Source organism: Strix uralensis, chromosome 3, assembly GCF_047716275.1.
Source record: "Strix uralensis isolate ZFMK-TIS-50842 chromosome 3, bStrUra1, whole genome shotgun sequence".
Taxonomy (NCBI): domain Eukaryota; kingdom Metazoa; phylum Chordata; class Aves; order Strigiformes; family Strigidae; genus Strix; species Strix uralensis.
The window spans coordinates 118,046,765-118,071,099 of record NC_133974.1 but is presented as its reverse complement, the minus strand read 5'-3'; the positions used below and the strand labels follow the sequence as shown (position 1 = coordinate 118,071,099).

Genomic DNA, 24,335 nt, shown 5'->3' with positions numbered 1-24,335 from the left:
AAGTGAGGAACACAGGCAGAGATCAGAGCTTGCTGGAGGTAAAGGAAGTCCTTTTGACTCAGATTTGCCAGCTCCAGTGTAGCTCTGCTCACTCACAGTCTTGATAGCTTTTTTTCTATGGGATGGCTGCCTCAGCTCATGGCATAGGTCCTGCTCCTAGTGGAGTGAGCCTAGCAGAGAGCTGCTGAGATGATTAGAAACTAGAAATGTATGACATGAGGAGAGGCTGAGAGAGCTGGGTTTGTTCCACCTTAAAAAGAGAAGCATTGGGGTGGGATCTTATTTCTTCCTTGAACTACCTGATGAAAAGATGATGCCAGACTCTTCTCAGAGGTGCACAGTGAAAGGAAGAGATGTGATGGACACAAGCTGCGTGAAAGGAAAATTGGATAGAGGAATTAGATACAAAGAAAAACTTTCTCACCATGAAGAGCCTGAAACACTAGGACAGGATCCCAAACAGGTTGTGGTATCTCCATCCCTGGAGATACTCAAAACTCAGCTGGAAAGGGCCCAGAGCAGCCAGCTCTAACTAAGTTGGTCCTGCTTTTAGGGGTGGTTGGAGCAGAGACCACCAGAGATTCCTTGCACCTTTGTTATTCTGCAATTTTAAGACACAGTCTAAGCCTCTCCACTCCTGCTGACATCTTCCCACAGTTCCTCCCCACTGATACAGCAGAGCAGAAAAATTATTCTTCAGCCTTTGGGGAATAGTCCTAGAGCAGCTGAGTGTGCTGTAGTACAAAAGACATATGATGACTGTCAAGAGAGGACACAAGCTTCTCTAGTGAGGGGTTCAAACTGGGAACACCTTGTTCAGCCAGGTGTGCTTGCAGCTAGCTGCTGATCATGTTAACTCAACAGTGTCTCAGACTTTGATGCCCTAGGACAGTCTTCCTTGTTAACAGCTTCAGGTGATGATAGTAATGAAGATAAGAAAATATGTGTTAAAATAATATTTGACCCAAGAGACATTTCAACTAAGTTTCTTTTAGTTGGGTTTGTAAGTAATGTCTGTTCTCCATTTTTTTTTTGGCATATTTATGCTCTTTAGATTTTCTCCATGGTGCATTTACAGTGGCAAAACAACCACAGTCTCAGGTTGCTTTAAGGAATGCATTCTGGCAATTTTGGGGTACTGCGTGCAAGACGTTAAGCAGTCCAAGTCTCACAAAGGTAGACAGAAGCCAGGAAATCACTGTTGTGCTTAGGGTGCAGTGTGCATGCAGGAAAATACGTGGGGAAAATGGAATGACAGACAGAAAGGCTAAATAACACAAGGAATTTGTACAGTCAGAGATGGAAGTACATGGAGGTAAGAAAGGTATCCACAGCACGACTCAGTGACAGCAAAGGGGAACCAGAGCAGAAGGAAAGAACTGTTATTTTTATTACAGCAACATCATGCTGTCCAGCTTCATGTCATGCCTTATTGCTTAGTGCAATCTCATCTCAGAAAAACTTGCAAGGGAAAGAGCTGTTGAGGAAAGAGGGGTTGCTGGAGACAGGGCTGCTGGAGGGACAGACTGCAGGGCACAGACACCATAACTCTGGCCTTTATAGGATGTGCACTGCAGGACTGGATTCAGTTCTTCATGACCAGAAAGCATATGAAATGACATAAGCTCCCAATAGCTGAGAGGAGATTTGAAGGTTTACATATACAAAGAGAAACCAGTGGTCCTCCAACTGTACCATCAGCTACAGCATCAAGAAAATGGGGTGGAGTAGCAGGTAAAGCCTTGTTGGGGATTGGGTACTCTTTCCAGTGGGAGGCTCAGCACAAGGCAAGGTGTTGGTCAGGATTTCTTTACCAGTCCCACTGGGGAAGTACGTCTGTTTGATCAGGACTGCAGGGATAGCACTGCAGGTGTATTTCTTAGGAAAACCAAATCCAGCCAACAGGCAGAATCCAACCTTAAGCTGCTGAATGGACTAATTTCCAAGAAATGCCTGAGGGAGGAAGCCAAGTGGGTAATTTCCTTTGCAAAGGGTGGTAAGTCCCTCTACCGTCCAAGTTCCACATCTGTCATCCTGATACAAAAGGTAGAATGGGTCAGTGAAAGCCCAAATCAGGTTAATACAGGGCCAGGCTTCAGCTTTAATGAAAGAAAAGCAGCTTTGGACTCCAGACACATTGCCAAAACCAGCCTGTGTTTTAATTTATAAGATATGAAAGGAAATATTAAATGGATAGCAATTATCACCATGCATAACAGCCTGGTGCTGCCCACCAATCTATTTGAAATGTCCCTGTTATACATGAGCATAAAGATCCTACATTTTTCAGGCATACTAATAGGGCAGTTGCTCTGCACAGAATAACATCAAGATTTTCAGCACAATTTGAAATTGTGTCATTGGACTCAAAAGCTATTAAGGCTTTTTTCACCCGTAGAGACAAAAAGGTCAGTTCCCATAGCCAGGTGAATGTGCAAGCTGTTGGCAGCTCTGTAGCCCACATAGTTAAATGGGTGCTTGTTTTGTCGTGCATCCTAAACATCCATTTGACACTGTCAAATGCTGCTTAAAAACGGAGTGTTTGGAGCCCTTCTGGTCATGACTAGGACTTTTCAAAGGTAACATGTGATGCATTATTGACTGGTTGAGTTTATGGAGAGGCTTTCTTTTTCCAGCCCTCTTAATAGAAGGATGACCTAAATGTTTTTTTTAAAAATCCATTTTGCAGAGTGGTGCTGTTGTGGCTTTCATTTACAACCAATTGTTAATTAGGCCAAACTTTGATGGGGATTTCCTATTTATTTTGCCCTTTTTTGCTTGTTTGGTCAAGTGTGTGCATGTGAGTGTGAGCTGCTGCTTTTCTGTTAGTATTATTTGCCATCATGTCACAGCCTACTCCTGGCATCTTACAGGCAGTCTCTCTGCCACAGACTGCTGCTCAACAAACTGCCTCCACCAACTGTCCTGTCCTCCCATTGCTTTCAATGGTTGGACACCCCAGAGTCTCATAATGATATCATAATACGTCAGCTTTCATGATGTACTTGATGTACTTTAGTGAAAACAGAAGCCTGTAGACGACAGAATTAGGAGTTGCTGGAGGGACATGGGAGCAGAAGGGAGGGACAAATAGCACAGCAGGGGAACACAGGAGCCCTACAAGGGTCATTGCCCCACGGACAATGGTAGATGGTACTGGAAAGTGATCAGGAAATTTATCTAGCCCAGAGGGGCCCCTTGAGTTCACTGTGGCCTGGGCATAAAAGGGCGTTGCTCAATGGTTCCAGTAAGGAAGGAGTGAATATGTAAATATATCAATACTGAAATATAGAAATGCTAGAGGAGTTTGGGAAACATGAAAAAATCCTGAGGAATTACTTGTAAACAGCTCTTTTAGATCCAGGTTAAAGACTGCTGACAAAGGAAATCCTTTGGCACATTCTTTTTCCTTCATTGATAAGTATCTGTGAATGTCTCCTTTCTAAGGTTTGTTTGAATCGAATGATGGAGTGATCGCTGCTCAGGCACTATTTTGGAAGCGGGATGGACTAGGTGCTTTTCACTGATGCTTCCCGCTGCTGATGTCTTCTGTGTCAATGTTACGTTTGAATACTAACCCTTTTCTTTTGTCACATCTATCTTCTTGCAGGCATATATGCTGAAGTCATTTGAAATGAATGGTCTACCCAAGGCAGTGCCTTTAAGTTTGCCTTATCAAGACTTCAGAAAAGATGTGTCAGACTACTGGGAAAAGCCTAAGGTATCCCAGCGGATAAAGAAAGTTGATTTCTCAAATATTGTCTTGACTGCTCCTTGCAAACCTCTGGAACCTTATCTGGAAATGAATGGAAAAGAGGAGGAGGAAGAAGATGAGGAAGAAGATGAAGAGGAGGAAGATGAGGAGGAGGAGGCAGAAGAGGAAGGGGATGAGATTGACATGCACAGTGGTTCCAGCAGCGACCTGAGTCAAAAAAGCACAGAGCGCAGCCAGGAGTGTGCACCATCCACGCTGCTGGCTGATGACCAGAAGGGATCCAAGGGTCGAGCGTCCACTGCTGATGGGGACCTGGAGCTGGAGGAAGGCTCAAAAACACTAGTGCTGTTTTCACCAGGTGATCTGAAAAAGTCTCCGGTGACTGCAGACTTGGCTCCAGAAGTTGATCTGGGCACTCTTGCTGCACTGACACCCCAGAGTGAGAGGCCACAGCCTATGGGTAGCCAACTGGATGTATCCGAGCCAGGGACCCTGTCCTCAGTCCTTAAATCTGAACCAAAGCCTCCCATGGCTGTGGCTACAGCTTCCTCCCCCTTTACCAAAGTTGAGCGCACATTTGTTCATATTGCTGAAAAGACCCACTTAAATGTCATGTCTTCTAGTGGCCAGCTGATGAGGCATGAGGAATACTGCCCTCCGGGCCAGTTTGAGGAAGTCATTATTGAAGAAGAGCAGGAGGACAACCTGGTGCTGGTAGAGAATGGAAGCATACATTCAGGGCTAGAAGGGGCAGAGACAGAGAGCTGCGCACTCTCAGCTAATCACATTGAAACCACCTCAGAGACAGTGGGGGAACAGCTGGCCCTTCCCAATGGTGTAGCAAAGCCTCCTGAGGACAAGCCGGAGCTCTCCAACAAAGTGGTGCTCTCGCTGGATTTGGAAGAGCCAGGCAAGATGGTTGCAAGGGAGCCTGACCTTGAGAAGACAGCATCGGTGGCAGAACACCTTAAGCGAGCAGAGACCCTCCTCAACACACCACAGCAGGGCCCCAGGAGACCTCTGGGCTCCAGGTATAGAAGTCGGATACCCATTCTGTTCTCTGAAGAGGACACCGGCTCAGACCTTTCAACTTCACTCTCGGCCAAAGAGAGGCTTTATAAGAGGGCAAAGCAACCTGACTTGGCTCGCCTAGTGATGGAGAAGAGGCAAAACCGCCTCCTTCGGCTGACCTCAGGGGCCTCCTCCTCAGCATCCTCCAGTGATGAGAGGCGGCGAGCCTCAGAAACCCTGTCAGCCACTGGTTCTGAGGAGGACACCCACGACTCTGATGACTCCATCCCAAGGAAGGCAGGGAAGGAGAAGGCTACCCTCCTGGGGAAAGAAGAGAGACCCATAAGCACAAAGAGCAGAATTCCTCGGCCCATCACACCAGTGAAAACACTGCTAGAGGTGGCAAAGTCTGAGAGCTCCATGGCCGTCACAATGGCAGTGCTATGTAGCTCCCCGCAGGATGCGGCTGTTGCCTACAGGTAAGACTGGAACGGTGAGCAATGCAAAATGTTGGACTTGTTAAGAGGCGCAGCCAGGGCTTTGCTTACCTCCCACTGCTTTACCCTTCACTTGGCTTGAATGCCTGGTCCATCCCTGTTTCCTACAGTCATTTCAGCTCACTGGTGTGTGAAATTCCCACTTCTCTGTCTTCTTTGACTCAGTCTGGCCAAAGGGCCAAGCCCCTCTTCACTTGCCCTGACTTTAAGGCCTTCTTCCCTTCCATGAGCTCTTTCATTTGGTCTGATCCTGCTAATAGCAGATTCCTCTGGTGCTGAGCTCTCAGTTTTACAGCATGCTTGGCACAGCCGTCACTCTGCAGGGAGACCTGGCCTGGCTATTGTGATTAGAGCTGCAAGGGCTGCGAGGTTGCCAGTTGTAATTGCCTCAGAAGATGGCCAGCCTGCGAAGAGCTGGAGAGAGGGAGGTGCCCATTCATGGGCTTTGGAGTGACCTGCAACAGTGTGGGCCACCTCCATGTGGTCTGAATTCCCTACACAGAGGGCTGCCTTGACTTTTTTGGAGGTACCTGGCTTTCTATCAGATAAGCACAGAGATGTATGTGGAGGTGGACCTTCTGAATTCACCAGTGTTTGGCTTTTCTGCCTGATCTTAGGGCTGGAGGTCCAGCCCAGGAGCAGAGCTGCTGCTTTGGTGCTGCTATTTTGGAGATGTGGGGTGACAGGAGGGGCTCCCTGTGGGTTGGTTTATCTTCCAGCAGAGTTACTGTCAGAGGCCAACTGGTGCAATCCAGCTCATACCCGCGTTCCCAGATTGTATCTCCTGCCTGGAAGGTTGCTGCATCCATACTGCATGTTAAGAAGAGTCCCAGATATGTGCTATCAGCCAAACCATGCCTACACATTGTCCCTGAGGGTTCTGGAGGATCAGGGCAAACACTTACTACTTAACAGCATCAAGAGTTACAGGATGGCTGGTGTTCAAACCGGTGCCCCATCTTGTTCACAGCATCCTGGTGCTAGAGGCTCCTTGTAGTTGTCCAGCAACATTCATGCCAAACCTGCCAGGATCCCAGAGCCCCTTGCAGAAATTCCCCTTCATCCTCCCTCTTCTCTTCCCCTGCAGGCTTCAGGCACAGAGACCAGCTGGAAGTGTCCCAAATGAGTGCCGAACAACGCAGATACAAAGTCGGCTTCCTCCTTCACCGAACTCCACTTCTTTTCCTCCACGAAGCAGCTCACGGAGGTCCAGCTGTGCATCCCCTTGGAGCCCTGTCCTTCCTTCAAGAAACCCCAGTGCTTCCCCCAGAAGCCAGCTGCCACCTCGGAGGGAAAGTCCTTCTCCCTGCCGACAGCATAAGCCAGGGACTGCTCTTCAGCGAGTTCCTCCTTCCGCCCGACCTCAGCCCCCAGCTCAGGCCCTGGGGCCGACAGGAGATTCCCTGCCCTCTCCTGGTGTGGCCAAAAAACGACAAAGAGGAAAAACCCAGACTCAGAGTCCAGCAACCAAAGGAAAGCAGGTGTCCCTGGAAAGTAAGGCAGCTGCCAGATAATGATCTTCTTCTGCCAACCCAACAGACTGGGTAACTTCTGCATATAGTATACACTTGAGATGCTGCAGCACAGCCTTTCATGCTGGACCCACGAGTGTATAGCAGTAGCTGTACTTCAATGCTTCACTCTCACCCCACACTGTCGTGATCAGCTCCCACAGGCCTGAGAGCCTCTGAGCCACGGAGCCTTCTTCAAGGGAGACATCCAGCCCACAGCTCACGCTTGCTAACGCACAGCACCAAGCAGTGACCCAGGCAGCCTGCCTAGTGCCTGACCCTCCTCCCTCCCCAGGCATTCCCCTCTCTCTGTTAGCAATACCAGTCGCCAACACTGACCCTGGCTTTGGAAAGAGGAGCAGAGGTGACAAGAGCAAGGCCTGCTGGAGAGGAAGGCTCCTGTCCTGCAGGCAGCTCCCTCCTCTCTCCTTGGTGGGAAAACACCAGCCATGGCCACCACCATCTACCTGAGTGTTGGCTCGCCTCCTGCCACCTGTGTTAGCAAGGGATTGTCACCAGCTTAGTAAAGAGGGATGGGTCTGTCCTTGTGTGCTGAGATAAGAGCAGGGGCAGGGTGAAGGGGTCTCTTCTCTCCTTTCCAGAGATGCCTCTGCAGGTGGTAATGGGAGGCAGGCAGGTCTTGCTGGATGCTCCAGTATGTCCCACAGAGGGAAGCCATCTGGCATTGCTGCTCAGTGACACTGCTGCTGTTGCAGCAGATGCCTGTGTGGTGGGTATTTAGATGGAAGTAGGGATGTATTTCTGGGAAATCAAGAGTGTTTGCTAATTGATGTAGAAGGGAGCACACTGCAGCCGCTTGTGTCTCAAATACCAAACTGTGATCTGTGGAGACCACATCTCCCAGCATGGGTGATTCCTCAGCCTGAGTGCAGTTGGTGCCACAGACCCATAGTCCACCAAACACAGCTCCATCCTGAAGATGTGAATAGTCACTGGATGCCTTTAGCTTGGGTGCCCCTTGCACCTAAATTCCTTGTGCTTTATTGTCACGCTCTTGGTGTTTGTGAATTTTGGCACTGTGGTTGAAAGTTCCCCTCCATGGCAGGGTGAGAAATTATTATCCTGTAGTATACTCAAAAGCTGCTGCTTTGCAAGGAGAGGTTTGCTGGCATGCCATGGGTACCTTGTGCATTTCTGTCTGAGAGTATAGTGGGTTGAGTTGTGGAGGTCAGGTTTATGTCTTTCTCAGTGCTCAGCTCTTCCACATGTTGTGTGAGAACTAACAATGTGAATGTAAAAGCAAGGGCTGTGCTCTTCAAGTAATGTTATCAGAGCAGAAGCTTAGCACTCAGAACTGAATCAACCAACTTTTTAGCCCCCAGACTAATTAGGAAGGTTTGAAAATGAAAGCCGGTAGGACTGATATCTGTCTGAGCTTGATGAGATCTTGAAGTAGTCACAAAATTTTCCCCACACCTCACAGGGGGAAACATTCCAGACCCAAATACTTTGGGCTTCACACCACTGTCATGCTTTGTATGAGGGAGAACAAAAATACAGCTGCTCTGTACACCCATTCCTGCAGCTGCAACTAGCTGCAAATATTTACTATTTGCAGACAACAAAACTTGATAGAGGAATCTGGACAGTAATAACCTTGATTCATTTGAACATAGACACAAACAGTCACACTGATGGACATCGAGTCCAAGGAATCCTGAAGCTGTTCACATCTATATGACCTGTTCTGGAGAGGAGCACAAGAGCTGTGACAGGGTGGCTGGGAGAACAGGCTACTCTGTAGAGATCTGAACAGGGAAATGTCTGGAAATAGCTGACAGGAATTACCTCTTCATATGACAGTCTCAGTGTTGCCAATGCTAAGAATTTATTTCATCTAGCTCAAAGTGTTAGCTGTTTTCCATTGATGTTCACCCTGGTAGAGTAAGAAGCACAGCTTGTCTAAAAACACGCCCTCATCTTTGCAGAGAAGCACTGGAGACTCCAAGGTCAGGTTGTGGTTTGATGGACTAAGCTGATGTTTCCACCAAAAGCAGTGTTCCCTCCAACTTCCAGCTGCTTCGCTGCACTATTCCACCCCCTTAACACTGGGGCAACTATTTGGTGAAGTGGCTGGAAATGCTGATCCAGCATGACACTAAGCTCTCTGGTTTGCTGGTTTGGTTTTCATCTGGTTCAGTTCATCAATCTGGGTCAGCATTTGGTCACACAACAGAAATGCGGGAAGGAGAGGACAGAGAGTATGACCACTTCTGGTGGCATTATAACTACATGTGAGTTTGAAGTGTGGGTCAAACTACAACCTAAATATGCCCTGCATGTTCAGAAACCTGTGGTGTGTGGTGATGTCAACGTGCTGGAGGGAAGGGATGACGTTCAGAGAGACCTTGACAGGTTTCTTTACTGTGAGGGTGGTGAGGCACTGGAACAGGTTTCCCAGAGAAGCTGTGGCTGCCCCCTCCGTGGAAATGTTCAAGGCTGGGTTGGATGGGGCTTTGAGCAGCCTGGTCTAGTGGAAGGTGTCCCTGCCTATGGCAGGAGGTTTGGAACTAGGTGATCTCTGAGGTCCCTCCCAACCCAAACCATTCTATGATTCTATGAAACTAGAAAACAGAATAAAGCCAAACATAGATTCTTTCCAGAAATATAAATCATAATGGCACTCCTATTAATTTGTTGGAGGACTATTCATTTTAGAGTGCTCAGATGGTAAGACTTTGTCGTGAAGCCTTTACCAGATGCTTCATCCAGGTCTTAGATGCACATGCCAAAGATGACATTGAGAAAGCTTGGAAAGAGGGCTACAGAACTATTAACAGGGTCAGCAAACCTGCCTTATCATGGGAGGCCAATAAAGCACAATCAATGTATTTGTTCAAGAGAAGGTTTAAAGGAGTGTTTTCCATGGCCCAGCTATACCCCTGTCAGGGAAGGAAGCTCCAGGGCAGAGGTTTTCCTTCTGGCACATGAAAGCAAGGAAGATGGAGTAGCCAAGAATGGCAGATGAAATAATCAGACAGGCTTCACAACTACCCAGTGAAGTCTTTCACAGGAATTTGGGGACTTTTTCTTATTAAAAGGTTTTCTGAGAAACCTAGCTGTCTTCTAAGAGGTTTTCCTACCATGACCCAACCACAAGTAGCAGGCAGGATGCTGGTGACACTAAGGTATCATCTCTCTTTGTGGTGCAGTAGATTCCTGGTCCTGCCAGAGACATGCCAAAGCTGTCACGTGTTGGAGAGCCACCAGACATGTCCTGCAGGTTTCAGAAAGCCAGTGAAAGATTTCCAGCACAGAAAATAACAGCCATTCCCAGTGTTGTCTGACAGGGCTGGGCTGAGGGTGCAGCTGGGTCCATGGAGATCTGGGACTGGCATGAGTGCTACCAGCCTTCTTGCCCCAGCACAGCCCTGCTTTCCAGCTGTCCCTGGCACGGAGGGGAGCAGGAGAGTGCATCAACAGCATCGTGCTCCCCTAGTTGTTTTGGGTGAGAGTGGGCTGCGCCATGAGATGCAATGGCAGTGAAAGTTGGCTGCCTGCAGCAATGCTTTCTCCCCAGAGACCCTGTGCAGGAGCTGCTGGACACTGTCACTGAAAGTTTTCTAAGGGTTGTTCCTGCAAGGTTTAACTGTCCCCATATCCCACAGGTTTGGGTCTCCGGATCTGCTCCTCTTCCCAGTGGCAAGTGATGCTGTGATCTTAGCTGGATATCACATTGCCTTTTTCATGCCTTCACTGAAGTTATTTTTACAGGAGCTTTGGTGCTGGGCTCTTCTAGTCAAGTGGCTATCAAGAATTTGCTAACAAGAGATGGTCCCTAGAGCCGCGTTTTGCTGGCAGAGCCAGTCACAGGGCACAGACTGGCCCAGGCATGCTCGTAAGCCACGTGCTGCAGGAGGTGATGGCTTGAGCCCTCTTTCAGGTGTCAGCAGAGGGACTCAGGAAAGCCCCTGCCATGCAGGAGCTCTTGATCTCCTCCCTGGCTCTGATTTTCAAGGTTCTTCCCTTCAACTGCTCAATAGCAAGTGTCACCCCAGGGTACTCCTGTCACTGGGGTGCTCAGCACACCCTGGTTGCAGAAGTTCCCATTCCTCTTGTGTGCCTTTCTGGAAGGTTTTTCTGGCAGGCAGGTGGACCAGCAGTGATGCTTTCTGCTAGCGTTACTGTGAAAGCAGCCCTGCAAAAGGGTCAACAACTCCTCTGGGTCCTCTCATCCTCTCTTCTTCCTCCACACCTGGAAGGGTGCCTGCCACAGTTGGAGCAAACACAGGAGATCACATCTGGGGGCATGAGCGGATGAAGCCTGTGATGTTAGGGAGAACTTAGGTGGTTGAGGGATGCCAGACGATCCAGTCTGGCATCGCAGGACATGGTGGACTGTCACATCCCAGAAAGGTGGGAGAGGCAAGACCCTGCTGTTCTCTGCCATGAAACATGGTGTGCAAGCTGTCAAGCCTCAAGGACACACAGGGCTGCTCAAACGCTGCTGTTGTGTGCGCCTGCATCCTTGCTTCACTGCAAAGAAGAGTAGATCAACAAGATCAAGCTGACCAGAGCAGAGGAAATGGCTAGGAAGAATAAAGAAAACTGTTTGGGGTCAGGGGAGGAGAAGCAGGCTTCCCAGCACTTTTCCATGTTTGCAGAAATTTCTGGGAACAGCCTGACACTACATGGTTCCCCGCTGGTACTTTTGCTGCAGGGTCTATCCTGGCCAGCTGCAGATGGTTGTGCCTGTGTGTGTTTTGAGGGGACTCCTGGGACAGGCTGCCACCATCTCTGCATCCATGCATATATGTGCATGGGTGGTAGGAACAGATAGGACTTGTTCAGGGAGCATTGTGCGGTGCTCTGTGTGTTGGGAGCATAAGTGTCTTTGGGACTGCCTGGTATCATAAGATACAGCAAACAGTCTGCTGAGAGTCTTTGCTTTGCTGGAGTCTGCAAAGGTCCCACCTGCTTTCTTATCTGCCAGCTGAGAACATGGCATGCTGGCTGGTAAAAATGAGTCAAAGGCTGCTGTATGTCCAGGAGATGCTTGCAAAGAAACAGGGATACAGGGGCGGATGTGCCAAGTGGCAAATCTGAAAGACAGTTCTCAGCGCTAAGCCAGCATGATGAGCAGAGGGAGCAAAAGAACCGATGGCACCAGTCAGACTAATGCTGTGGAGGAGCCTGAACACATAGATGGAGCTGCTTAACTGATTCATCTGATTGGCAGCACAAACACTTGCGCTTGTCTTAGTGCAAAAGGTGTTTCAAGTAGCAGACATCTCTGAGGCAGTTGTGCTTGGAATTTGTGAGAGGCAGGAGACTTTGCTTGCCCTTTCTAAGTAAATAATATTATAATATATATATTATTATAACAATATAATATAAGTAGTGCCCATTATATATAGTGGCTAAAGGTTGAAAAGGCTCCTGCTACCTTCAGAGAAGTGCCCTGATGCTATGTGACTATGTGACCTATGTGTGCAGGACTGACTGCTGTGTGCAGAGGATGTGGATGGAGAAACAGAGTACCACTCTACCAAAGTGCATGTGAGCTGTGAGGCTCCACTTGCTGGAGCATGAACCAGGGGCAAAACACCCCAGCTTGGCTGGTTGGCAGCCATTATGCTTGCCATCAGAGTTGTAATAGCTGCGGATGAATCAGGGTCTGGAGAGCCCCTGCTCACATGGCTGCCCTTGACTAACACAAGCATGGTTTGTTTGCTAGTGAAACTCTTCAATCCAAAGCAAGTTATGTTGGGGCAAGAAAATCTTTGATGTTTCTCCTTTCAAACACAGAGGTGTTTTCTGAGCATAGATCCTCTGTAAGAAGATGGCTAAGTATCTATTGATAGCCTGACCAGCTCCAGTAGCAACTCGATGGTCCCTTAGCACACTTCTTTCTTCTCTGTATAGTTTACTGACCCATGGCATGATCCTACCACTATTCCATGTGCACAGACACTGATGCCCATCTAAGGCCTTGCCCCACACATCAGTCAACTGCAGTTAAATTAATCCTGTGAACACAGTAAAAGTCCCATTGTGGACATAATAGGTTTGGTATCAAATGAGTTCCTCCTGACTTACCTGAAACATGCCTGTGCTCCAGCAGTGCTAGGCTGGTTTCACAAAGCACATGGAGACTACCTTGGAGTTTGCAACCACCTTTGGTTCCATCTGTTTGCCAGCTGCTCTGACAGACGCACACAGGGAGAGAGCTTGGGCTCCTGTTCAGGCCCTTTCTTCTTGCGATGTGTGCCTGTACCACTGATACTGCGTGGGTGCCCATGGGCTCCCGAGGTCCTCTGCAGAACCCTGAGTGGTTGTTTTGCTCTTCCTCAGCCTGTTGCTCTGCTCCAAGGGGCTGGGACCATGCTGATAGTAAAAGCACAGCCAGCTGACATTAAGTCAGGTTGGCAGCACCTCCATGAGGTTGGTTGGTATCTTTGTGAGGCCAGAGAATAGCCCTGGTTGCAGGCTGTGGTGAGCTGTGTACAGCCAGAATCCCATGAAATGACAGTGATTTGTACGCCATAGATCTCCTGTCCCCTCATTCCTAATATACCTCCCCTAGCGGATCTTGTCTTCAAACTCCTGACTCCCTGCAGGTCAGTCCCTCTCTGGCTGATGGCCTGAAGCCCTCCTGGATTTCTGAAAAGCCTGAGGTAGATTTCGCCAGCAACCTACGCAGCAAGCCCTGCACTGTGCAGGCTGATGCTCCAGGTTATAAGGAGGAACATTATCCCTTTTATTTCTGGAGCTGCAAATCACAGAATCAGAATCACAGAATCATTCAGGTTGGAAAAGACCCTTGGGATCATCGAGTCCAACCATCAGCCCTACTCTACAGAGTTCTCCCCTACACCATATCCCCCAGCATCTCATCTAAATGACCCTTAAAGACATCCAGGGACGGTGACCACCTCCCTGGGCAGCCTATTCCACATTCCAAATGTCTGGAAAGCAGATTTAAAGTACACACTGATGCCCTCAGTGCTAAAAGGAGGAAGGGAGCTACCACAGCAAATCCAGAGATGGGTTCCTGGTAGGGACCACGGTGGGAACTCCTGCTTTCAGCTCCTAAACCAGAGGGGGCTGCAGGGGTGAGACCTCTGCTTTGGCGAAGGTACTGCTGGGCTGGTATCAGCATGGGGCTTGGCAGTAGCTGCTCTGCCTCTGGCTTGCCTCTGCCCTGAGTGCAAGGAGGTCTGATACAGAGGCAAGGGCTGACGTTTACTCAGCACTTGGGTAAATTTGGCTGCTGGGGTGCAAGGCAGTAGCTCTCAGACCATCGCCTGCAGATGGTGTGATGAGGTCTACAGGACATGGGGGTTTAGGCAAGGAGTCCAGTCGTAACAGTGTGTGTGAAAACAGTGTCAGCAACGCTGCTGTGCTATGGGACCTGGGCTGCTTCTTCTCTAGACAGGAATTGGAGCTGGAAATGCGGATAAATTTGTATATCTCCTTTTAACACGATAGCACGTGACTCTACACTCAGACATTGTATCTGGCGCACCGACGTCGTTTTCCTTCACCTCTGGCAGTTTGACGAAGTCTTTTGGCCTGGAGACAGGACTTCTGCTCCTTGGTACTGCCTGCCTGGAAATGCAACTGGGTCCCAAGGCTAAATCTCTCTACATATCTTCTTTGCATTTTTTAGGAAAGCAGCTGGAGAATGTTTACACACTTCAAACAGAATGTACAACACCGACCGAGGAATCACAATCCGGTTCAACTGCATGGCAAATTTCTTGGCCATAAAATGTGGCATGCACACAGAGGCCCTGTCTGTGTACAGATCCACCTGGCATTTGTCATAACTTCAGATCACGTCTTAAAAAAAATAAATGATGATGCCACTTCTTGTTCATATCAAACACAGTTGTCATTAGATTTGTTATTAAGAGGGGATTCTTGATCATGCCATTAAAAGCCTGTCTACCTTTTCATTGGTGTCTTCTCCCATTTATTGGTGTTGCCACAGGTGTGCCACCTGAATTGCTAGCAAGGGATCTTGGCTACAATTGTGCTTGAGTTTTATTCCAGCTGCGTGGCAGCTGTGGCCCCCGTTCCTTCTCTGAAACCTGCAGATCTGTGCCCCGGGTTGCCATAAAATCTTCCCACAATGTACATTTTTTCCTACATCATGACAACTCACTTGGCTGCAGCCAACCCCAAAACACATGCTGGCAAGGACCAGGAGAATTCCCTTGTTTCAATATGAGTATCAGTGATTCAGCTCCTGCCTTGTGCATGTAAACAGGTATGCAAAAGCTCAAAGCTGTCTGATTTGCTGGTAGCCTTTCCCTGTGCCACAGCCGTAATGCTGGCTCTCTCCTCTTCTGTGGCTTGTGATTCATGCAAGCAGGTGAGGTCAGAGGAACATGGAAGAATGCACCAGAGCAGGGCTGTTGGTGTTCATGCAAGCATTTCTGCACCATAGATGTGTTCCTTCACCATTAATTTTGTTCACAACCATACTGCAGGCAGCAGGCTCAGCTATCCACTTCCAAAGCAGGATCTGTCAGACAGCAAAGCCTGCTTTTTTAACAAAAACCCTGATGCTCTTAGTGTAGAAGCCTAGATGCCACAGTTGAGTAACATTTGTGCAGTTGTTTGCAGGACCCATGCGTGGCTGGTCCATGCAGTCCACCTGGGACCTGCCCTAGGGGATCTTCACTGAACTCCAGAGCTGGCTAGGGACAATGTTTTACACGACTGGACTCTTGCTCTTCTGCTTTATATGGTCTTCCCAATTTGAGCACTACTGGGATCATTACAGTATTTCACTGGCCCCATCTGTACTCTGTGCTGAGACCAGCCAGCTGGGGCTGCAGTTGGGGCTGCACATTAATATGCTGGAAGTGGAGCAGAAGCAAACCAGTAACTTGGCATGTTTTGACTTAATACTCTCTGATGGTCTGACATTTAAACTGAGGACAGCTCCTACAACAGTCATGTCACCGTGTGCAAGTTGCCTAGTGGCTATTGTGTGCAGACGACATCCAGGTATGTGTAGTACTGTTTCTTACTTAGGTTTGGGAAAGGGTGGTGGAAGAGGGAACAGGGCAGCTATGAAGGACCATTTTCATCAACTGGTAAATTCATACCCCTTCACCACCTTCACTTGAGCAACCTCACTGAGCACTCTGCAGGCAGGATTAGATACAGCTTACAAGCAGAGAGACGTCCTTTGTAGCCTGACACAGGTAGTACAGGGCTCAAACACGTTACTTGGCTAAACATAAACTTACGGCCACCTTGCAGGCACACAGCAGATGTCTGCTGGCAAGTGGGCGTCACCTACTGTGGCTTCATGAAAAAGGCTTATTCTCTTGTTGCGCAGTTGCCATCTCCATTTCTCTGCTGCTTTCTTTGAGGGTTTTGTCTGTGAGTCCCTGTGCTGCACGATGTGACCATCTCAACAATTTTACTTTTGCTTGTGTTTTTAGTTTTCCTCTCTGGCATTGCTTTAGCTCACAGATTCTCTCATAACAGTCTTTCCCACAACCTAGAGATATTCTCATTAAGCTTGAACCAGGGTTTGGCATCAAACATGGTCCTTAGCTTCCAGAAGCCTGAACCCTGGGCTGCAGGTTTTGAGTTGAACTAGCAAAATTAAGAGCTAAGACACCAGTAAACACAAAGGCATTTATGCATCCTGTCCCCACTGAATGGGATGTGAACCTAGCTTGACACTACAGCCATCTTTTCAGTTTCCTTTGAGCCACCTTGTGTCTGTTTCAGCTCATCTTGTGTATAGCTATGCCCATATTTCTATTCATGTGGCCCTGTTAATGTGATCAACACTAGCATATTTCACATGTAGCTTCAATGGACTGGATTTCTCTGCTCAGCTGTGTAAAGTTCCCTTTCTTGTCTTACCAAAGGACATGCATTTACAGCTAACCAGACCAGTTTCAGAGGGATGGAAATCAGGGGATGGCAGACAGTACAAGGGAGGACACATCCTGTCAATGTCCAAATAATGACCATGTGGCCATTATCCAAGGATTTGAGAAGAGGAAGTAATAGTAAGAAAGATGAACTCTTGGGAGTTTCACAAATCCTGCTGGTAAGGTAGGACCCCAATATTCTTGAATGTAACAGCTGGTAGCTGTGATAGCATGGAGGTGATCATTTCCCGCAGGAAGAGGCATTGCTATTTCACGTTTAGACTTAGACCAGTTGTAGTGATTCTGTCCAGAGCATTTTACATTTCAGACTATATGTCAAAAGACAGATTTTAATTCTGAGCACTCACTGTATTGGTGAGTTTGATGGGATTCAGAGCTGAAGAAGATGAACATGGAATCACTTTTAGTAGAGGAACAAAATCAGGAGTTCATATTTGGAGGGAAGAGAGAAATCACCCCAGAAAGAGTTCCCTAGATGATCATATTTGAACATGACGCAAAGCACTTGAGTGCTTTGCAGTGGATCTTTTGGTGCCTTTTCTCCCAGATGAGCATGCCAACATGAAAAGGACTTTGCACCTCTAGAACAATATCATTGCACCTCAAAAAGAAATTAAAAGAAGGAAACTGAGAGGTGCTAGATAAGGAAGCATAACAATTAAGGGGTTTATAAATAGCTTTCCATCCAGCTCACTGTGTGGTGAGGTCTTTCTTTTCATGCTCGCTCTCACCTGTGTTTTCAAAGGGCTTCCTGGCTTGCAACCAGCTATCTACAGTACCCCCAAGTCCCATGAAAATGTCTGTTTAAGTCTCCTCTTGGATCCAGGAGCATGGCTGGTGTCTGCTCGCTGATCTCTGGTGATGCTTCAGGCTCCATCTGACAGGGGCTCTCCCTCCCTGCCCACACACCAGCACAGATCAGCCCCAGGCAGGCTCAGCTCTTCTTATGAATGATGCTCCCAGGAAACTCTCTCCCCATAGAGTCCCACTTGGCCATCCCCAAGGCATAAGGAGTGAGCATGAGGCTGACAGCAAGTGTCTTGGCAGTTGCACCATGATTCCCATTTCATTAACACGTATCATAAAAGACACAGTAAATGCAATTCAATTAATAACACAGATTTACTCACTGCTACAAAAAGTGAGCAAAGCAAGGTCATCAGCCACTGATACGGATCACAGGGATCAAGTGATAAAGAAATAAAGCAAGCAGAGTCAAAAGAAGAATTGGATTTTGCACAGAACAAATATTCAGCTCCATGAATAAATAAAAAATAGCAACAAAAGGCCCAGGCAGGAATAAGTGTGGCCACTAGCCAGTGACCGTGGTTCGGTATTAAAAATTATCTAAATATGGCTCAGATCACTGGTTAAGATAGTGTTTGTGAGGCATTAATGCTCCCAGGCAGCAGCAGGAGGAGATGGGGAGGACACGAAATTCAAATTCACTTTGTCCTAATTTCATGACTGTGGTTGGGACTGAAATACCTATTTGAAACATTTGAGTATGTGGTAACAACTACCATCATCACGGTCTAACACACCAAATGAGTGCTTTGTCTGAAATTTCAGATGATAAAAAACCTAGAGGCTAAGTGTTATAAATGCCGAGGCAGAGGCGAAAATATCTTTAATAAATTTATTTGCAATAAGAACAAGCAAAAAAAAAACTAGGCACGCCGGGGGGCAGAGGGGGCTTCCCACTCCGCACCGACGAGCACCGGGTGGTGCTACGTCACTCTCTTTTATAGTCCCTCCTTCACATGCGCAGCAGGGTCACTCAAACTTTCCCGGGCTTTCTGGTGTTGCTGGGGCTCCTGGCAGGGATTCCTCCAATCATATTTCACCTGCGCAATCCGGTGTTGCTGGGGACTTCTGACAGGGGTCCCGCCGGTAATTTTCCACCTGCTTAGCATCTGTCACTGAGGAAAAAAACCTCCAAATTCCTTTCAACAATAAAACCATGACAAATCTCCTTCAACTTATGTACGTGGCAAATTCTTAACAAAGTCATCATATTTTAACACGAATCACCACCCTATTCTTCACAGTAAGTATATCATTTGTGCCAGTCAATGTGACTTTCTGGAAGCTGGAAAAGTAACCCATGATAATCCAATTAAGGAGCAATGAGGAGCAGCAAAAAGCTTAGTCTCCTTTGGGTGCACCAGTCTCACAGCAGAAAACCATCAGCTCCTCTCAGCTTTAAAGAGCTGTGAAAAATTGGTGAGAGTGAAGAAAAGAATAAAAAATAAGTGCTCCCTCGGAAACATGTTCCTATGATGACAGATTTTATTCTTTCTCCTATAGCCAAAAGAAAACACTGTTGACTTTAGTGCATAATCTAAATCCATAGAAAGAAACACTAGGATCTAAGAAGCTCCTTAAAGTCAGTGTCAGAAACAGGCAGACAAAAATTAAAGCTGAGCAGCATTAACTGGGAAATTGAGAAATATTTCAGAACTGCATGGACTGGCTGCCAGCAAAAGGGGTTGCCTGAGGGGCTTCATCACCCATCCCTGGATGGTGAAATGAGAGGTCCTCTGGAAGGTGTGTTTGTCAGCTGCAAGGTGCCGGGTGCAGTATTGGCTGAGACACTCTGCCTTTGTCAAGTGAGGAGGCAAGTGGAGAAAGAAACTAAAACAGGCTGCTCTTACTGGAACAGTTTCAGGAAATATGAAGACAGGTTTGTAGGAGGAGGTGATATCTTTTCTTGGACCATCTGATATAGCTGGAAAAAACAAAGAGGCTTTTGGGCACAGAGATCTTTCTTCTGCAGACCTGATGCAGCCACCTTGAGATATTTCAAGACAAGAAAAGCCCCAGTGCAGACAAGGCAAGCCACAGAAGTGCCTCAGTGCTGTAGGGGAAGCCTGCACTGCAAGGAAATGCAGCTTCTGCTTGTTAGTCCTGGCTTTGCCTTCACCTACCCTCTAATGACGGCCTCTCAAAGTGGGGCTCTGGAGTCAGCTAGACCCAAGGACCACTGATGTGAGAAAGACTCCTTCAAGCCTGTAGCTTCAAGGAAGCTGCTAAAATGTGTCTGGTTGCAGAAAGCACCTAGAGACCAACAGACACTTACAGCATCCACACAAGTTTCATCACTTACAAAACAGCTCAAAGACAAAGAAAATAATGCAATTGAATCCAGCTGTTTAAATTCACTAATTCATATTTAAAACACAATGAGGTAAAGACTCAGATTTAAAATAACAGGCTAAACTAGTCCAAAACCTTTTGGTATAATGTTCATAGGCTCATAGAATAATTAAGGCTGGAAGAGACCTTGGGAGATCTCTAGTCTAAGCCCCTGCTCAGAGCAGGGTCAGTGCTGGGGTCTCACCAGTTGCTCAGTAGACTGCAGGGAGGCTGCACCCCTCCAAGGCTGGGGTGGAGATGCAGAGCACAACAGTGGCTAAGGACTTCATCCTACATTGAAAGCAAACCAACCAAGCCACCCAGTCAGGGCCTGTCACACAGCTGCCCATGGGGGATGCTGGCTGAAATGGAGCCATCACTGCAGACCCAGACGTGGCATCACCATGAGTGCTGTAAATACATGGACTGACAAGGCCGAGGCAGGTTTGTCTCTGCTGTCAAGAGGCCACCAAGATCTAATTTCAGCCACAAATGGCCAAAAAAAAGGCCCAGCTGCATGAGGTGCAGACCAAAACTCCCCTCGGGTAAGGGTGATTATAGGAAGGAGTCCAGAAAGAGCTGCTGTTGGTGAGCACGTCTGTGACGGATATGCTGGGCATGGTACAGGCAGCTCACAATCTTCCCTGCTCAGCCACCACCTCTGCAACCCCAGTGACTGCTTAACGAGACATCTTGGGAGCTGGAGGACACCAAGCTGGTGAGGGCAGGAAGAACATTTTGGAACAGCCAACATTGGCAAGGAAGGGCCACATGGTGGCTTGCACCGAAGAGCTCCCCACAGCCACATTCCCTGACTCTCTCTCAATGCCACATGCAGGACAAATGGACAGGCAGATCAACAAGGGGTGCAAAGTTTTAATGCTGGCTCAGAAAATGCGGTGAAAAAAGGAATGAATTAAGGATATATATATGCCTATATAAAAACATGAACTGCATGTCAGTAATTACATACATGACATTACATGCCATTACCCTCAGCAACTACATACTTGACAATACAACCTGTCTGCAGGCATATAAAATTACCTAAAAATAAAATCATGTTGGAATTTTAACCCAAAGCATAGATGTAAATTGAAAGCTGTTAATAAGCATCCAATCTGGGACAATGCATCTAATAGAAGTCACAAAAACTGCATCCTCAGGCAAGGAATAGGTTGGAGGCAAGAAGACCATCTGGAAAGTAATACTAGATAAATACCTTGTTCCTACACCCTTTCCCAGGCTTCTTGCTAGTGTTGGAGATGGAGTACTGGGTGAGTTTCTCATGGATTCAAGGGGTCAAAGCCTGAGTCAGTCCCTGCATTGCTGAAACTGCAAAGTGCAGAGGATCCCTACTAAAACACAGGGCAGAAAAATCAAAACTGAAGTTTTGGTTACCCAAGATAGGAGCTAGGGGAAGCTTAGCTTTCAATGAGAAAGTTGGTGGAAGGAAGGTAATTAGTGGAGAAAGGTGATCAGTGCAAGAAGGCAAAGCAGTTCCAGTGCTGGAGGTCTGGTGTTGTATGGTGAAGGCAGCTCCCCTGGACACTCCGCAGCTTTTCATTACTCCTTTTGGGGAGGAACCCATTGGGAATGGCCTGGGAGGGGGAGGGAGGGTAGGACAGAGCTGTGGAGCTGCTGGGACACGATAACCACACAGCCATGTGGGCAGAGAAACACTGGCAGAGCGAGTGTTAGATCTCACTTCAACCACTCAGTAATTACCTACAAATTACTCTCTGCATCCAGTCTCCCTGTCTCCCCCTTCACTGGAAGAAAGTCTGTGACTGTGTGTACTTCCACTCCCACACCTTTATTGTCTGCATAGGCTTTCCAGCCAGTGCTAAAGCCTGCTCCCAGCTCCCCAGGCAGCACTGCATGAATTTTGGTGTAAAACCCTGGCCCTTCAATTCAGATAGCGTGTCAGGGTCTCAAAGGCACCTGCCATCCATGCACCTTCTCCTTGTGGCCCAGGACCTCCTTTAAGCTCAGACCTGGATCTCACATCCCTGTCTGAGCTGCCTTAGATGTGTCCCTGTGTCCTGCCCTGGCTGCTGCATGGACCTTGGACCTGCCTTGTAGCCTTGTGTCCTATCCCATCTGCTCCAGACTGGGCTTCCTGGGAGGGACCCTGGTCCCACCCTCTCGCTGTGTCTGGGGCTGTTGATGGACCCTGTCCCCTCTTTGGCTCTACTGGCCATGTTGAGATCCCATGGGACTGTGCCCGGTTGGGGAGGGCATGGCCAGCGCTGGAGACCCCCCATCTCCTGGCTCATCCCCTCCTTGTGCTGCTCTCTGAGTCAGTGGGTGTGTGTCTTGAGCTCCCCAGCAATGTTTTACTTCACACAGCATTATCCTCTGCAACTGACAGTGATTTAATCAATGGTATCTCACCCCAGAAAATATTTGATCCTGCCTGGACTTCCCATTCCTGCTGTATCTTTCTTTCCCTGGCTGAAGGAGTAGTTTGGGTTTGCCCTACCCTCAGTAAAATGCAGCCTAGTAACTTGGGCTAAATCTCTGCCCTGCTACAGTTTTTCAACAGCACTGGTGAGAGGAAAATGTAAAGAAAATAGTTCCATAAGATGATCATAGGAAGGGGCATAAGACAGGTCTGCAGGGTCTGGCTAGGGAGCAGACAGGATGCGAGTGCTGGCTGTGGACCCATGATCACATGTGGCAGAAGATGTGGAAGTGATTCACGCTGTTTCACATTAAAGCAGGATTAATGCTTTTATTTCTGATAGGTAACAAAAAGCTTTGACAAGAACCAGTTTACTTACAAAATAGTTGTCATTTGTTTGTGTAGCACAGTAAAATGGCTGTGCACAAAACAACTGCAAGTAATGGAAAGTATAGGAGTCTTGTTAATGTGGCACCAAGTCAGAATGGCATAAAGTCACTTTCTTCTAACACCAAAGATCTTCAGGAGCCCCAGGACCTCTTTGTTGGCTGCTCCTCTGCTTTTTCCAGCTGAGCTACAAAATCTGGTGCACTCTTGTCCTGCCAAGAGCATTTGGACACACCGTTGCAGTATGGTGCACCTTAGATTGATACTGCAGGCATCCTCATCTGACTTTGGCTAACTTTGTAGGACCTCACTGTCCAAACTGCCTTTGCAAATAATAGAAAAAATGGAGAGTCCCTTTGTGTGGCACATCTTCCTGCAGACATCCCGGCCTGCAATGAGCTGCAGTTAGATGGGGATACCTCTGCCCTCTGAGAGCAAGGTTAGTCTAGCTCATTGGCTCTGATGGACACATATTTTCATGGCAATCAGGTATAACTTGGAGGGGAGGAAGGATTTCAGGAGCTGCAGCTTTCCCATAGGAGAAAAATAAACACCAACTTGCAACAACCGATCAGCTACTCTGCAGTGGTTGAGATACCCATGGGGTGGCTCTAATTGCTAAAGGAGCAAATCAGCTCCCTCTCTACTTTCACCATCCAGCCCATTACAGCTCCACACAAGGTGTTATGAAATTACTGCTGGAAACAGAAAAGCCAGCATGTTAGTGACTGACTCATTTAATAATCTTCCCTCTCGATGAGTAGTTGGCATCCCAACAAGTAGAAGAAAGAAAGATTGAAGAAGAAAAATGTACACATGTGAAGTAAAAAATAAACTCTTCTTTGCAACTTTATACGTGAAAGCAGCAGTAGAGGAGTCTGTCCACTCGCACTGCTGCCAGGCAAGTCCAAGCTGTTTGAGTCAGGTCCTGGGTCTAATTAACGAAGTGGTAGGGCATAGTCAGTCACAGCATTTGTGCACATGGTGGTCATTAACTAAATCTGGTGACTGGTTAAATGAACACATTTAGGTTAGAGAAATACAGCAATCGACTGATGCACATTCTAAGCAATTGCAGCAAGAACAGCAGAGCCCCAGGAGTTGCAGAGCAATGACCCATAACCTCATTTCTGATGGGGAGGCCAGAGCTGCTTTGGAGTTGAAATATGCAACAGCATATCAATGAGAGTTTCTGTTCCTTGCGCTTAGAAGACCAGTGATGAAGAAAAGAAATTTGTCCCTTAGTTCAAATTCAGCTTAAACTGTAACCCTGGAGGCACAGGGCTGTCAGATGTCCCCGCTTCACTCCTGTATGCTTCCTTCATACTCGTCCCAACATGAGCACTGAAATGGTTCATAGCAAAGACTGGGGCAGTGTATTAGTTGAAACATGGACGACCAGGAATGCTGCTGAAAAGAGCAATTTTTCTGCTCCCTGCCACCCTGGGATCAAAGCTTTTGCCCAGCAGCTGTGTGTTACAGAACTGCGTGTTACACACCTTTGATGACCAGCCACCTTTAAGCCTCTCAGATGAACCATCCATTCTTGTTCTGCAGTGGCTTCGGCTCAATAAAGAGCTCATTTTCTTGGTTAAGAGCATAAGAAGAGTGGAAATTCACATTAAAGACCCAGCTCTTCCAGAAAACCGCTCCCTGAATCAGGCAGTGGAAGAACCATGGTGCAAGGCCCATGCAGTGGTGGCAGCAGTACCTGTGGCCCTGTCAGGGGCTGCACACTCACTCCTTTAGCTGTCACATCAGTCCCTAGGACACATCAGC

At 47.7% G+C, this 24,335-nt stretch overlaps 1 protein-coding gene across 7 annotated transcripts in view; it reads left to right on the top strand.

Annotated features, from left to right (window-relative positions):
- TTBK1 (tau tubulin kinase 1) overlaps window positions 1–14,656 on the top strand; it is a 124,862-nt gene extending 110,206 nt beyond the window's left edge. For 6 of the 7 annotated variants that reach the window (XM_074864175.1, XM_074864172.1, XM_074864178.1 and 3 more), the window contains 2 exons: window positions 3,611–5,205; window positions 6,311–14,656. In XM_074864175.1, the coding sequence (XP_074720276.1) occupies window positions 3,611–5,205; window positions 6,311–6,737 (2,022 nt within the window). In that variant the 3' untranslated portion in view covers window positions 6,738–14,656. The remainder of the gene's footprint in view (window positions 1–3,610; window positions 5,206–6,310) is intronic. The other variant, XM_074864173.1, reaches the window with a different exon arrangement.
- The last annotated feature ends 9,679 nt before the right edge of the window (window positions 14,657–24,335 follow it).